This window comes from Myodes glareolus, chromosome 6 (assembly GCF_982192425.1).
Source record: "Myodes glareolus chromosome 6, mMyoGla1.1, whole genome shotgun sequence".
In the NCBI taxonomy this organism is placed as follows: Eukaryota; Metazoa; Chordata; class Mammalia; order Rodentia; family Cricetidae; genus Myodes; species Myodes glareolus.
In genome coordinates, this window is record NC_142031.1 from 70,757,704 (window position 1) to 70,773,617 (window position 15,914).

The window sequence follows — 15,914 nt, forward strand, 5'->3', positions numbered from 1 at the left end:
CTTCCCATCGCTATTCATCACTTAAGAAAGTCAAGACAGGAACTCATACATGGCAGAATCCTGGAGGCAGGAGCTGATGCAGAGGCCATGATGGGGAGGGGGGTACTGCTTACTGGCTTGCTTCTTCAGGGTTGCTTATGCTGCTTTCTTACCAGGCCCCATGGTAAGAAAGAGGGCTGGGCCCTCTCTTATTGATCACTAAGCTGAGGCTCCTTCCTCTCTGACTTCTCTAGCTTGTGTCAAGTTGACACATGAAACCAGCCAGCACACCTCCCAATCACGGATATGGTAGAATTCAAACCGACTTGTGTTTATCCCGATGTGTCAGTCTTGTCTAATTGCTAAGTAGAATTCCATCTGATAAGAAGCCCTTGTCCACTCAGTTTCTCTGTTTTAATCCACTCAACTGTCATAGCCTGTTAAAGACCTGCAAAAGACTCCTTCTTTCTCCATGGCCCCATGGATTTCTGGCTATATCTCAGTGGCAAACACTGAGAATGTTATCAAAATTTACCATATGCCTACCTACATTTGTCTCCATGATTTAAGCTCTTTAAAATCATGGGCACAGCTGTCTTGTTTTTTCCTTATATAATGCATTGGCAGATATTTAACAAGCAATTTTTAATTTACCAAAAAGGAACTTAATGCCAAACTTAATGCCCAAATTAATTTTAATAATTAGATTTATATATTATTTAGTTGCTAAAAGTAAAACTTTAATTATAAAGTTATTATACATACAATAATAAAGTGAAAAATTAAATAAAATATTCATGAAACTTCACACTATAGTTATATAAATAAGGTTTATCATCATTTTTAAGTTTTTACAAAATTTTTGTACTTTTTTATGTGCACAAGTCTTTGTGTGTGTATATATATGTGTGTGGACTCCATCTATGCAGGGTCCTTGGAGGCCAAGAGAAGATTAAGTTCCCCAAGTACTAGAGTGAGAGATGCTTACAAGATGTCAAGTGGGAGCTGGGAAGCACACCAGATCCTCTGCAATCACAGCCAGTGCTCCCAGTTGCTGAGCTCGTTTTGCAGCCCCACAGTTTATTCTGAAACAACTTCAAAGATGTCTTTCAATAAATCTAATGAAATGTATTCTTATATCCCTGCCACATGACACATACACTGACAACTGAAACAATATCATGAAATCAAAACGGTAGAATTTAAGATGTTTTCTACATTTATATTGAAGGATTATCTGACTGAGGGATTTTCTTTTCCTTGGATTTGATAAGTAGAAAAGTACCACCGAAGTTTCTTGGTTTATATTCCTGCTGAAAATCTATGGTGGGGGTCTTGGGGAAACTTCAACAGAGGTAGGTAAGGGTGCAAGCTGCAGGGGAGTCTCTTTCTTCTTATGTAAGCATTACTAACAATAATGGAAATATCACTGAACCAGTATAGTGCACCTGAAATGGGCACTTCATACCCTGCACAATAAACCACCAACTCTCCCTCTATTCTCATATTGAAGTGGTTGCCAGAGACATTTGTCCCTGTAACTGAAATTAGGGCTTAATATTAAATAATATTACTTCATAAATTAAGCATTTTATTTATAGGCAATGGGGGAATGGTTCTTACTGTGGCATCTTTTTGACGATGCATCTATTCATCGCCAGTCTAATTGTGACAGTGCATTTGATGTTTTACTACTGCCAGGGTACTTAAGTAGTAGAACGGTAATTCATATTGCTACAGACACATCCTTGTGTCTTTGCTGCCTAACAGAGTCTCTCATAGTGTTTTGTGAAACACTAGATCCATTTGATATAGTAAGTACTGAGAAGAAGCTTCAGTAGTGAAGCTTCCAAGATCCTTGGGTTATACCATATTATGTGTGTTTATTTACTGTGGGATATCTCAAATTCTTTAATAGACTAAAGAAATAGAAAAATACAGTATTATAATTTTTGGGCACTATTAAACTATGGAAATGCAAACTTGCTATTATTCTTTAGAAAATATTTGTAAAATATTGCTTATTGTATAAACACCCCTTCTCTCCTTCCCTTGCTCCCACTCTCTTTCTACGCAGCATTAAAAACTCATGTCCTACATTCTGCTATTTAGAGGAACACTAAAAAGTTCCACACTTGCCAACAGAAAGCTCTGCAGCCTGTCATCACAGAAGATTCTGAACCTCACCTTGCTACCTGTGTTGTAAACCACATTGCTTCTCGCTCAACTACCAAAACCAGAACACCACGACTCTAGAGTGGGCCTCTTCATGACACTCTCCGCCTGTCTAATCTCTATGTCTTATTATATTTGCGCTGACGTTTGTCTTTCTTTCAGCCTCCCGAAACCAAGCAGTCTATTTATTTGTCTCACTATCTACACTTCCTGTTGGCCAATAGGAGAGAGAAGGTGTCAGCACTGTGAGCTTTGAACCTGTCTGTGTTCCTGGGCTTCAATTTTACTTGTGCAGCCTCGCTCTTTATCAGAAGGTTGTGCAAAAAGGGATGAAGCTCTTTTCTTCCCTGACTGACAAATCTCACTCAGGAAAGGGCCAATGGAAATCACAAGCTGTCCCTATGTAATGCAATGCATTTGCTTTCTGTTTTCAAGGTCTTTCACAGATGAGAAAATTACGCCAAGGAAAGATAGAACTCTAGCAGAAAGTCACACAACAATAAAAATTAAACAAAAGTGGACTGGATTCCTGGAACTCGGCCTGGTGCCTGGCTGTGGATCTCTGCATCTGGTTCCATCAGTTACTGGATACATACTCTATAATGATAGTTGGGGTATTCACCAATCTGATTACAGGGAAGACCAGTTCAGGCACCCTCTCCACTATTGCTACAAGTCCTAACTGGGGTCATCCTTGTGGATTCATGAGAATTTTCATAACACTAGGTTTCTCCTTAACCCCATAATGGCTTCCCTTATCAAGACATTTCTTTCATTACTCTCCCACTCAATCCCTCTCCCTACTCAGCCATCCTTTTCCCTCGTGTTCTAAATCCCATCCCCCCTCCTTTACCACCTTCCCTTGCCCCCAATTTACCCAGGAGGTCTCATCTAATTCCTCTTCCCAGGGTCCATGTGGCCCTCTCAGGGTCCTCTTTGTTTCATAGCTTCCCTGGGGCTGTGGATTGTAGTCTCAGCAAAGCAAAACAAATTTAAAAATAGGCATATAAAAAGTAAACTGACCAGTGTTCCTCTGTAGACAGTGGTTTTGACAGCTACATTTTGAACCATAAGCATAAGGTGCAATTGACCTACAGGAAATTTTAGATATCACCCCAGGACAAAAAACCAATGCAACTTACCTGTGGTCACACCATGAACCACTCCTTCCTTAGTTTTGGAACCTAAAACAAAGAAATTGAATGCATAAGGCTTAAACTGTCCTTGGATTTTCAGTCAGCCAATTAAACCATCTCAGTATTTTGATGTTCATGTACAAAGACAACCTCAAAGGACAAGCAAAACCAAACACTCACAAAACTCATTAAACTGGGGAGATTCAGCCACCAGAACACATGAAAGCCAGCAGAGGCCTCTCCAGGTGAGTGCAGGAGGGAAGACCGGAGGGCATGATTAATGGGCAGAGAGTTTAGTCAGCAGTATGCAACTCTGTGCTATTCCAGTGGGGTGATCACACACAGCATCAGGGTATGGGGTAATTCAAAACAGTACAAGAGACTTTAACGGTGCTTGTCTTAAAGATCTCATAAGTGTTTTGTTTGTTCTTTATTTTTTCATGGATTTCTCTGCACAGCCCTAGCTGTCCTGGAAGACAACTCTGTAGAACAGGCTGGCCTTGAACTCAGAGATTTGCCTGCCTCTGCCTCCCTAGTGCAGGGATTAAAGGTGTATGTCACCACACCCAGCAAGATCTGACATATTCAAGGTGACAGAGATATGTAATCTGATCTCACAATATAAACATGTAAGAAACATCACAAGGGGTCTCACTGATAGGTAAACATTTTGTGTCTTTATGTATCAGGTAAAAAGACATGTATCTTCAAAAAAAAGAAAAAAGATTTTCACAAAGCATAATGACTTTTTATCTAACCCTTGCTTATAAAAGGGAAAGGTGAAAATTCACAGGACTTAGAAAGACTCTATGTGCAGACCTGCGGATGCTGTAAAAGCACAACAGAATGGAAACTGGACGAGCTTCAACAGACAAGTAGAAGGGAAGAAGGTGCCAATGTCTGCCCAACCTCTGGTCCGGCTTCACCACACCTAAACTTTGAAGGAGCCATTCAGCGTCCATTTCATACATAAGAAAAGTCATAATTAAGTGATTTATCTAATATTAAGTAAGAGCATGTTATGGCACAATCAAACTGTATGGAAGATAAACCCTCACCTACGTCTTAGCCATTACTATACAAATAATTATTGCATACATTACTAAAAGTAAGTCAATAAAGCACTTTAATCATGACCTCTCTAAGGTTGAGTTTTTCAATATAATTTATACCTTTAGAGTTATATGGCTTTTGTAGATTTGAGACTCACTTTAAAAACTCTGGTTTTGATATATTCCAGGCTCTTCTCCCATTCATCCATTTGTGAGTAACTGGACTGATTCCAAATTGGGCTGTGGTTGAGTGGTCAAAGAAGAATGGGTATGCAATATATCATTTTTACATGCTGACTCTGGGTTTACACAGAAGTAGCATGGTTGGAAATTTCATTTATAATTTTTTTCAGAATTCTCCCCGTACTTAACTTCTTAATTTACTCAATCATAATGAAAAATAAAATTAATATGTGTATGAAAATGGATGGGTCATCATGGTAAGTGCAATGAGCCAGCTCACAAAGATAAATATGGCATCATTTTTTCTCTCATATGTGCATTATGGAATGGGTTTTTAAAATGGACACAAAAGTAAGAGGGCACTACTAAAGATGTGGAGAGAAAGAAGCATAGACTAATGGGGAAACATGATCAAAGTGAATACAAGAATTGTGAACAATCATATGTTAAATACTTACATTAAAATGTTCTTATGCAACAGTATCATGAACAATGAGTAATCACAATGGAATTTGAAAAGGATCATCTCTACAAACAATAAAAAAACTGAACAATAGAAGGGTGTATATAAGAAATGCATGTATGAGAAGATCATAATGAAACCATTCATTTTGCGCAATTAATATCCACAGTTTTAAATACACACACACACACACACACACACACACACACACACACACACACACAATACAAATCTTAAGTGGAAGTTATAGGGCTGAAGACATAGTTCTTGGTACAGCAATGTTTTCAGATGTGCAAGGCCCTGGATTTGATCCCCAATATTAACAAGAAAATGAAGAAAAGAATAAAAAGGAAGAGAGAGGAACATTAACTACCATAATCCTATTCACACACAGAAGAATGTGAAGGATAAAAGGAAATGGAGACATATAAACTGAAAGAGATTTAGGTTTGTGTATGGAAAGAAATTTAACAGTTTGTGTTTTAAAAATTCACTATTTAGAAAAAAAATCTTGTTAAGTATACAGGAAATAAGTAGAAAAAAACTAGAACAAACTCGTATCATATACATAGCTTCCTAGAGGCTAAGTGCACAATAAATACAAAGTACAGATATCGACATTTGTAATGAACTTCATTATTCCCTGTACATCATTGAATTACAAATCAAATTTTTCTGTTTTATAATAAATACTATGACCAAATGCAACTTGTTGGAAAGCGGGTTTATTTCAGCTTGCAGTTTAGAAGGGCATCATCTTGGGAAACCAAAGTGGGAACTCCAGCATGGCAGGACTGGAGACAGGAGCTGATGAAGAGGCCTTGGGGAACACTGCTTACTGGCTTGCTCTCCGTGCCTGTTTTCTTATAGCACCCAGGACCACCTGCCCAGGGGTGGTGCCACTCACAATGGATGGGGTGGACCCTCCTGCATCAGTTAGCAACCATGAAAAAAAAAAACTTGCAAAAATTCCCACAGATCAATCTCATGTAGGCAATTCCTCCAGTGATAGTTCCTCTTCTCACTTACCTCTATTTCCTATAAAGTTGACAAACATTACCAAGTATAAGATTTCTAGCTCCAAAATTGTTTAAACTTCAGATGTTCATTATCTACCGCCTAATAATATGATCAATTAGATCTAAGGACATGTACAGAAGTATGCTAAGGCATTTGGAAAATGTTTTTGAACATATATAATCGCAGCCTTAAGTGAAATTTGCATATATATTTAAAATTATATTTTTAAAAAGAGTTCATTCAATGCCCTACTTTTAAAAAAAACATATTTAGGAACTTTCATTTTGAAAATAAAGACTGCCCAGAACAGAGTCCATGTTTCAACATCCACTTCATTAAAAAAAAAAAAACTGCATCATTATCTTAGTAAAAGTATTCAGGAAATAGTTCACAGAAGGCCCCCGAGCACTGTGTTTAATGCAGGATGCAGACTTGGTGAGAGTTCTGCTTCTTACACACACAGCACTGAAGAAGGAGGAGCTGAAGCTGAAGGCACAAGGCAGAACACCACACTAGAAGAAGCAGAGTCAAGGCCACATGAGCTGGCATGAATGGGCACGCTCCAGTGTTTTACATGTGTGTTGTCTGTATATATGCACAGGCACTGCTCACTGTGCAAGGCACTGTAGAGCTGGGTCACTGTACAGAACCAAATAATGGAAGGGTAACCTGCTTAGGCAGGGGAACACTCGGGGCTATTATTCAAACTGTTAAGCATTCTGACTCATTTATAAGTTTGTTGAGAAATCATAAACTATTAGAGCTAATATTGATCTTACATTTTGTAGATTAACATTTTTATTTTTTTGCAAAAATAACATATGAAGTATTTCTAACAGAGCTTGTCTTCTTCTCATTGCATATTCCTTCTCAGGTAGGTATCTTTTTCATGTCCTATAGAATTATGCAGATTAGAGTCCACAGTGGTAGAGGGAAAGCAGGGCAACAGGAACAACTGGGAGTTTGCATCTTGATCCAAAATCAGCAGACCAAGAGCACATTGGGAATGATGGGTGGCTTTTGAAGCGTAATAGCCTACCCCTGTGACACACCTTCTCCAACAAGTCCACACCTCATACACCTTCCCTAGTTCCGCTCGCGGGGAAACAAGTTCATGAACCTCTGGATAGCATTCTCATTAAACCTCCACAACTCTCCATGTTATGAGCTGTCCCTGATAGTTCCTTTAGCGTGGGGTTGAGATGGCATTACTTCCTCTGAGGTAATGGCTTCCGATACTTCACATCCTCAGTGTAAGTTTATACATTCATTTCCAGATATTTAGCTGCATGTTTACTATCTAGGAAGACAGTAAAGACCACATCTGCGCTATACTCAGTGTCAAATTGGCAAACACTAACCAGTCTATGAGGTAATTGCTATTTCCTAAATTATTTAAAATTCAGTCGTACATTTTTGCACTCTGAATAGTCAACTGTTTCTTCCACCAAGCATTTACTCGCAGCATTTTTCATCTTACTGCCTCAATGTGCCCTCACCTCAGCTGGTCAGCCTTCTCGTTCTGGAATGCAATTCTGCAAAATACCACACGGACTCATCGCCGCCGGAGACAAGAGACAACACACCCACAGGTGTTGCTGTTTGTGAGAATTGTGTAACAGATGGAGAGTGGCAGCTCACCAACAAATTCCCAAAGTAGTGGTTTAACTTAGTCATCAATTATAATGGGTTATTTGTGTGATGATTTTGAGGGTGAAGAGCTAGCAGCAAAGATCATACCTTGCATAATTGCTCTTAATTTATGCATTGCAGTAACAGATATTTAAATTGTGTTGTTTGGGACAAGTGCTATTAAAGTCACAACTGGAATTTAAATATACTGCACAACAAGTAGTTGAAGGGCTTGTGTGAGAGAATGCCTTTCTTCTGAATCCCTTTTCTTCACTCCCTACAACCATTCAGACCATGACTAATGGAAAGAAATGCTCACTGCTGATCCCTGGTCTGTCTCCTCTGCCTCAGCAGCAGGGACAATTAGACATTTGATAAACCATGGAATGCCTTTTTAATGGAAGACAAATGACGGTCTTGATGAAGTTGCTGTATCTCAAAACAATACCTCATCTTTGTTTTCATAATTATCAGTTAAGTAATAAATGATAATTTCCCTTCCATTTACAAATGACATCGAAGTAATAATGTCTAGCTAAAAAGTTGGTTCCAGTGGCAAATAAGAAGCAAGATATGAAAGCTGGGAGACAACATGGCTTCTCCGAGCTGAGGTGCTCTGCCCCCAACCCTGTCTTGCTTTTTGGGAAATCACAAGGCTGCAGACTGGCGAGGGCTGTGAGAACACCACTGTAACATTGTTTCCTACGCTCACTCTCTAAACACAAGCAATAAGTCCCACATGTGAGAGTGGGAAGTGTGGCTCAGCAAACAGTGACACAGAATTTGAAGGTGATTTTCTTCAACTTAATACTATAAAACTAGCATTATGTGAAGAAAACATTTTGACTTTAATCTCAATTTCCAATTATTTGTCATGCCACTGACACTTTTATTTATGTAACTAACATATGCTAATTGAAATTTTTATGCAAATAATACAAATAGTAACAGCAAATTGTAACAGCAAGAAAACAGGTGTCTAAAGCATCTGATATACAGGAATGAGATTATGCTCCTGCCAAGCTTTTTCAGCCAGAAGTGAAATTTAAATTTTTTCTTTGATTACTTCTAATCTTTTTTTTTTTAATCCTCTGGTTTTCTAGGATCAAACCCAGTGCTGCTTGCACACAGACAAGCACTGAGTCACTGAGCCAAAGCAACAGTCCAGGCTGTTTCCAATTTTTCGGGCTAATTATTGATAATAATTTTATATATTGAAGAAGAAATCATGCTATCAAAGTAATTGTTGAGTTCCTAAATATGAAAGTGTACTCAGTTCCACATTTCCACAAAAGCTCTGCAAAGTAATTGCATTTTTATAAACTGTCTGTTTGTGGGAAAAGGAAGGAAGTCCAAAGACATTAAAGAACCTCTTCAAGATCCTAAAGGTAGCAGTGATGTAGCTTGGATTAAGTTTATGTTGGTATGATAGTAAGTTCATAACCCGATTTCCTTTCACATCTCTGTAGCCTGAGTTCACTCCAGCTTACTGTTTTAATAACAAACTGCAGCAGCCACACTGCTTACTGCCTGTGGTGATTTTCACACTTAAACAGTAGAGCTGGCTATCTGAGACAGATTTGCCAAAATAAGTGTGAACAGTAACAAAAGTTGACAAAAATCTGAAATATGATTTTTATCTTTGTACCTCACTTTTGATCCTAAATTCAACTTGTGCTTAGCTTTTAATTGGACTCCAGAACATAATCAGAGAATTATTAATTATACATGTATTAAATATAAAAACAAAATATAATAACAGACATGGGCAATTTTAATAAGATTGAACATATTGAAAAACTACACTTTTTAATATAATTGCCTTGCAGTGAATAACAAAACAATTCTTTGAATAATGCAATCATTTTATTTGCCCCAAATCACAATTAACAATAAAACACATAAGTGTTCTACTTGATAAAATCTGTTTATTATCTAGAAATAGTAATAAATTAATATTCAATAACTTCCAGATTTGCCTGAAATTTGTAGTCTAGCCTGAAGGAGATATCACATGCCTTTAATCTCAACACTTGGAAGACGGAGGCAGGTGGATCTCTGTGAGTTCAAGGCAAGCCTAGTCTATATAGTGAGTTTCATGACAACCAGAGCTAAAAAGAAAAATCCTGTCTCAGAAAAAAAGGAAAAAAGAAAAAAAATAAAGAAACTTAGAAAGATATATTCATTAAATAACTGAAGTTAAAAAAAAACTTAGTCATGAGCCCATAATTGCAGAACGTGAAAGACTTAAGGCCCCCCAAAATCTATAAATGAGTGATTTTTATATTCTGGATTCTACCTAAAACATTATACTTCACAAAAGAAGCACTTAACTCACTTATACTTTTCTCTTATATTGCTCATTTCACAACTTTCTGAAAGGATGCTTCGAGGTAGAAAAGAGTTAAGTCAACATAAAAATAAACTATAAAGAATGAATGAAGGAGATCTGCTGGGAACTTGATTAGAAGCATTTATACAAATGTTTCCAAGGGTAATTTTCCCACTGAACTCTTGGAGACTTAGCACAACTTCTGTCTCTCCACACTTCCTGGTGTATGTAGCATCTCTGCCGTATCTGCCACCTGGCCTGTTCCATCTCCATTTGAATGTCTACTGTGGACCTTCTACCAAGAGTAGAGCCTCGAAAGAAGGTGGTAAAGCTCAGAGAAGCAAAGAGAGTCATGCATCTGTGCTCCTGTGCATGCCTGCGTCCCTGTTGCAGATGAATGTGTGTATGTGTGTGTCATTTCCTTCCACCAAAGTATTGAAAGTGCTCTGTAAGACTGCACCCAATTGAACACATGGAAAGACACAGAAAGAGTGTGACCTCTGCTGTGAAGGTGTACACTTAGGCACAAGTGGCACCAAATAGCAACCATTTATTGTTCCGTGCATGCATCATCTGGCATGTGACCACACAAACACTTCTGAGGTTCCTTGGGTTTCTGTGTCCACACTGACCAAGTGGTCTCTAAAGGAGATCCACTGGAAACAACTGCTTTTTTTTCCTACTTGGGGGTCCAAAGTAGGTATATTTTTACAGATATTAAATGCAATCATACTAAAGTCTTACATTAAAAATTACAATTCATTACAATTAGCAAGTATTATCTATAGTGATAATGAAAGGAGCCAAGTTCCCATGAGTGTTTGGGGCTCATTTTGCTATGGGATTTCACATAAACCAGACTGACTCTGACTTTACTCTGTAACTGAAGTTGACCCTTAATTCCTGAACCTTAGGTCTCCACTTCCACAGTGTTGGAAGTGCAGGCATGTACCACCATGCTTGGCGTCATAAATGGGTTTGATTAAAAAGCATATTCTTAGTTATTTTTCACAGGTTGTCAGTTTTAAATATTCCAGTGTAATCACACACATAAACATTGAAAACTGAAATAAAAACCCTAAGTAACAAAATAAGTTTTCTGAGTGAAGAAAACATTGTTCCCATTTGTTTCTGAGCGCAGGGGCAGGTTCACACTCTCTCACCTCCACAAACCTGTCACTCTCCTGAGGAGCAGGGATGCACACGAATCCGACATCGCACACCAGCACTGAGTTATCAGCCTTCGCAACTCATCAGTCAGAGTGTCACTACCTACCTACATAGAGGACTCCCTCTTTTGTCTTTCCTGCTGCTTCTGCCACACCCTGCTTGGTTTTTTCAGCAGCAGCCACAACTCCTTCCTTGGCCTTGGAAAGTCCTTTCATGAACACATCCATGGCTAAAGATGTATTTTCTTCCACACTAGAAAATACACAATACATTCTGAATTAGAGAATTTGGGTAAAAGAAAACAAGATTAAAGCAGCTAGAGTGGAAAGAATAAAAACCGAGAAAGAAACAGCTAGAAAATTAATAGGGACCACCTCATCCCTGTGTAACTGTACACTCGTTTTATAATTTTTGAGTTTTAGTTTTTTATTTATTTGTTTGTTTGTTTGTTTACTTGTAGGACTGGGCATGGTGTTGCTTGTCTCTCTGCTTTTTCACTCAATTGAGGAAAAGTCAAGCCACTGAAGGATGGGATGGATCCAGATGGGATCACCTGGCAGGTGTTACATCAGTTGAGAAGTGGAGTTACATGGAAAGATGGATGCCCTCTGCCCCATCAAGATCCTGTGGTCCAAAGGCGACATTCTAAATATAAAGCCTATCTAGAAAACGAATAGGGGAGAAGAGCTGAAGTTGGGGGCGCGGGGTTGGGGGGTGGGCAAGAGTAGAAAGGACCCAGAGCGGGGTTAGGAAGTGGTTAGTCTTTGGTGATGAGAGGAATGGGGACTGCTCACTTCAGGATGAAGGGAACAGCAGGCCAACTGGCAGTGGTCCAGGTTTTCTAATCTAGCAAGACCTTCCTCCCACCACAAGCTCGCCAGTCTGCTATCTGCTATCTGCAGGCGCTGTCCCTACACTTGAGCAGTCTCACTTCAGCGTCACTCAACCTAGGGGCACTTTCCTCAACTGTAAAGATGCTGGATCACCCTGCACCCGGTGCTCATTAACCCCTTATCACCTGTTGCCAAGTGTCCTTGGCACGTCTATTAATCACTGGCCAAAGGCAGCCTCCTTATTCTACAAATAAAAGCTGGAACGCGCTCGGGGTGGGGGAAGAAAGTTGGGTGATCACGTTTCTTTCAACGCCCAGCACCCAGCTTCCAGTCCCCAGCACCCAGCTTCCAGTCCCCAGCACCCAACAAGAAACACCCTAGCGTTTCCGCTCGAAAAAGCAGGTGCCACAGGCAGCCTGGCGTTTCCCTCGGGCTTTGGGAGGATGGAAGGGCACGTCTCCAGCGGGAGGAAAGCCAAGTAATGTACTTTCTACGCACTAGCCTTGTTCCCACCGCCGAAGTAGCCTCAGTTGATCTCCAGGCACCCAGACTCCTCTTAGCCAGGGCTTTCCGGGGTGCCCAGAGCGGCTGTAATCTACAGGTACTTACCGGCGCCCTTGGTTTCGGCAGAATTTCAATTCCTCCTCTTTCCCCCTGATCTTATTTCAATGGCAGTGGGAAGGAAGACGCTGGGCGGAGGGGCAGCGACAGGGGCAGCACCTGCTGGTCTCTTGCCGTCTGCTGCTCGGCGCTCTGGCTCCCGGCTCCTTCACGTCGCCCCCGCAGCTGATTTGTCAGCGCCTCTCCCCGCCCCTCGCCTGCCTCGTGCTTTCGCCCCTTTCCTGGGGAGGGATGGGATGGAGATGCGTGAGGGCTGCGGGTACCAGGAGCACGCTCCCCAGGAGGAGGGAAGAGAGGATGGTCTGAGCTTCACCTCGAGTTCAGGGACCCTGGCTCTATAAGGGTTGAACTTGGATTGCTGTCTCTCTTGCCCATCCCCCACTCCTTCCCTGCCTCCGCCTGTTCCAGGTTCCACTCGGCGACCCCTCCTCCGGGGACGTGCTGGGACGCTGGCACCGAGGGCTGGATAGCCTGAGACTGCCTGTGTGCCTAGCCAGGCCCTGGGGAGAGAGTACACACCCTTTGGGTTGCTTTTGTTCATACAGTCAGAGATTTCCATTTGCTTTGAGCCTGCAGGGACCTAAAAGGGTTGTGAGTGTGGAGAGGAGCCGACTAAGGAAGAGTTACAGGTCGAGAAGCAAGGAGAGTCTCAGCAAATCCTCTTTCCCACTCCACTATCACCATTTTCTTTTCCACCAATCAGCAGCTGCCAGGCGCTGATTTTTCCCATCTGTGGAGCAAAGAACAAATATCGCCCCCCCCCCCCAACCGTCGAAACCCAGCCGCCTAGAGTTGTTTTTGCTCTTGAAATGTGGCTTGCTGTGGAGAATCGCATAGAACGCCTGTGGGATTCACCCTCTGGGACCATCAGAGGCAGTATCTTCCTCCGCCCCCATTGAAAGGCAGATTTTACACACCTCTTACCTTTCCGACTTCTGGCTCCCTGGAACTTCAGCTGACAAACCCTTCCCCCAGGCCCAGCAGACACGCAGATGCACACGCTTCTAGACAATTTTTGTGCTCCTTAATACATCTCCACTTCTTTCTGAGCTGAGCAGAATACCGCTGTTGAGGGTAGCTGACAGGGTTGGAGAGCCAAGCTCCTCCCCTAGCCGAATGCCCTTGCTTTCCTTTCTTGTATTCTGAACCTGTGTTGGTCACTAGCAGCAAAACCAAGCTTTTGGTGTATCAAGGGGGGGGGGGGGGTTGTAGGAAAAGTACTTTCTCTGATCTTTGCACTCATTCATCTTCTGAATTCTGAATAATAAATAAGTAATAAGGTTGAAACCTAAAAATCATTTAGAAACAAGGGGCAAGCAGCTAATGTGACCAGCTGTGTAGAGAGGAGGTAGGTAGAGCCACATATGCTGAGTCGAAGCAATGTGAACAAAATTCGTTTCTTAAGCACCTTCGTGACTTCTTGGCATACCTTTTAAAAATCAACTTCCCACACAGTGGAAGCAAATACTCTGTTTACTTGAAATTAGAGGAAGAAGGTGGTGTTTCTGAAGTCAGGGTGTCGGTTCCTGGGCCCTGATATCCCCAGTGAAGAAGGTTAGGATACCTATCCTCAACAGACCAGCTAAAGAGACATATAAATATAGTGGATTATGCAGGGGGTACAGTTAGTCACTGTGTCCACATTGAGAAGAACAAAGACGTCCAGGGCCCTCCAGTTCATCTTTGGGGACCTGGCATGAGGTTCGGGTTTAAATTTTGTATAACTAAGCAGTCCTGGTCAAAGTGTGGTTCTGGCCATCATCATTGCCCATGCTCCATTCTCTTCTGCAAGGTGATCTGCATTGTTTTTGGCCTCTGTAATTTTTTTCTGGAAGACATGCTGTCCCTATATCAGGCACAGTGCTTCAGCCTTTTCCTTGCCCCAGCAAATTCCTTTTCAATTTCAGTTTCTTGGGGTCTACAGTTCAATCGTCTGAAGCCAGACGAAAGGACACAAATGTCTCTTTAGGGTATAACTGCTTGACAGTCCTGCTTTGGTGGAACCTAAGAGCTGGTTCTCTGACTCTCAGAACTTGACCAACTTAGGTTCTATTTTTCCTTTTTTAAAAGGGAAACTGAACTGTGATGATGCCTGTTCTCTGAAATTGTGTTATGCAAAATATTTAAACATGCATGAAGTGTTGAGATTAAGACGTCCACATGGAGATCACCAGCTTCTACAATTGTCCAAGAATGATTTTGTGCCATCAGTGTGGCCACGCTGTCACTAACAGTTCTTACTATTGATGTTTAAGTTCACACATTTTTCCATCTGTGAACATTCCAGCACACATCCATAGATATGCGTACAATTGAAATACCCAAAGTGGCAGCTGGTGATACTCTATATTGAGATATCGTTCATAGGTGAACTGCCCAGATTTTAAGTGTCTGCCAGTTTTGAAAAACGTATGTGATGGTGTAACTCACACAAATTTGAAGAGAGACTATGTCATCACTTAGAAGTTTCTGTGTACCCTTCTTAAGAAAATATGAAAAACTAAGAAGTATTGGTCAAGGTGTGGTTCCTGCCTTAAACATTGTCCAGGTTCCAAGATCTTCAGTTACATGATGTGGCCATTTGGCTGACCTGTGTGAAATCTCAAAAAATGAAAAATAAAAGAAAAATTGTAAAATAATTTTCATCATTTTGAACTATGTTTATGGTTCTGTTCTATTCTATGTATACTCATGGAATATGACCTTTGTTTATGTCAGTCAGCATGTGTTAGTTAACCCATGTTGTTGCATGAATCAGTAGTTTATTGATTTCTTTTTTTGTTGTTACTGTCAATAATGCATTTTTTACAGTGAACCACAAAACTCAGCTAGCTGGATAGACTATAGTGACAATTACATAATATTTTTCCTAATATGACATAATTGTAACTCCACGGGGATATCTTTAAACCCTGGTGCCTTTGGTTAAAAGAGAAAATAATAGCAGATACTTTCAGACTAACAACACACTAAGAGAAAATCACCAGGATGTCTGTGATTCTCACAAGGCAGCCTAACTCCACATCTGTGTGCAGTGGTTTATATCCAGAAAAGGACCAAGGTACTGTGCCATTTAATTATAACAAGGGGGTAAATTTAGTTTTTTGTCAGTTTTTCTGGACAGAAAAACTGGAGCTCCAAGAGTGCCTTGGATTCCGATCATTTTCCTCCTAAAAGTTAGACCTGAGACGACCTAGCTGGCTTTTCCAGAACTCACAGTCCTCTATCATAGTAAAACCCTCTCTGAAGTCTCCCAGATCAGGGATGGAAAGGAAAAAGATAGGGCCCAGCTGTGTTAGAAATAGCCTCCAAAGGTGA

General features: G+C 40.7%; 1 protein-coding gene and 1 long non-coding RNA gene across 3 annotated transcripts in view; one reads left to right on the top strand and one right to left on the bottom strand.

Moving 5' to 3' along the window:
* Positions 1-12,823, bottom strand: part of Snca (synuclein alpha) — a 102,431-nt gene extending 89,608 nt beyond the window's left edge. The window contains exons 1-3 of one of the 2 annotated variants that reach the window (XM_085690882.1): positions 12,711-12,823; positions 11,249-11,394; positions 3,297-3,338 (exon numbers count right to left, since the gene is read on the bottom strand). In XM_085690882.1, coding sequence (XP_085547008.1) covers positions 3,297-3,338; positions 11,249-11,369 — 163 coding nt within the window. In that variant the 5' untranslated portion in view covers positions 11,370-11,394; positions 12,711-12,823. Of the gene's footprint in view, positions 1-3,296; positions 3,339-11,248; positions 11,395-12,584 lie in introns of both variants that reach the window. The other variant, XM_048416048.3, reaches the window with a different exon arrangement.
* Positions 12,306-15,914, top strand: part of LOC146894289 (uncharacterized) — a 36,189-nt gene continuing 32,580 nt past the window's right edge. The window contains exon 1 of the long non-coding RNA XR_015002343.2: positions 12,306-12,576. This is a non-coding gene — a long non-coding RNA (uncharacterized LOC146894289). The remainder of the gene's footprint in view (positions 12,577-15,914) is intronic.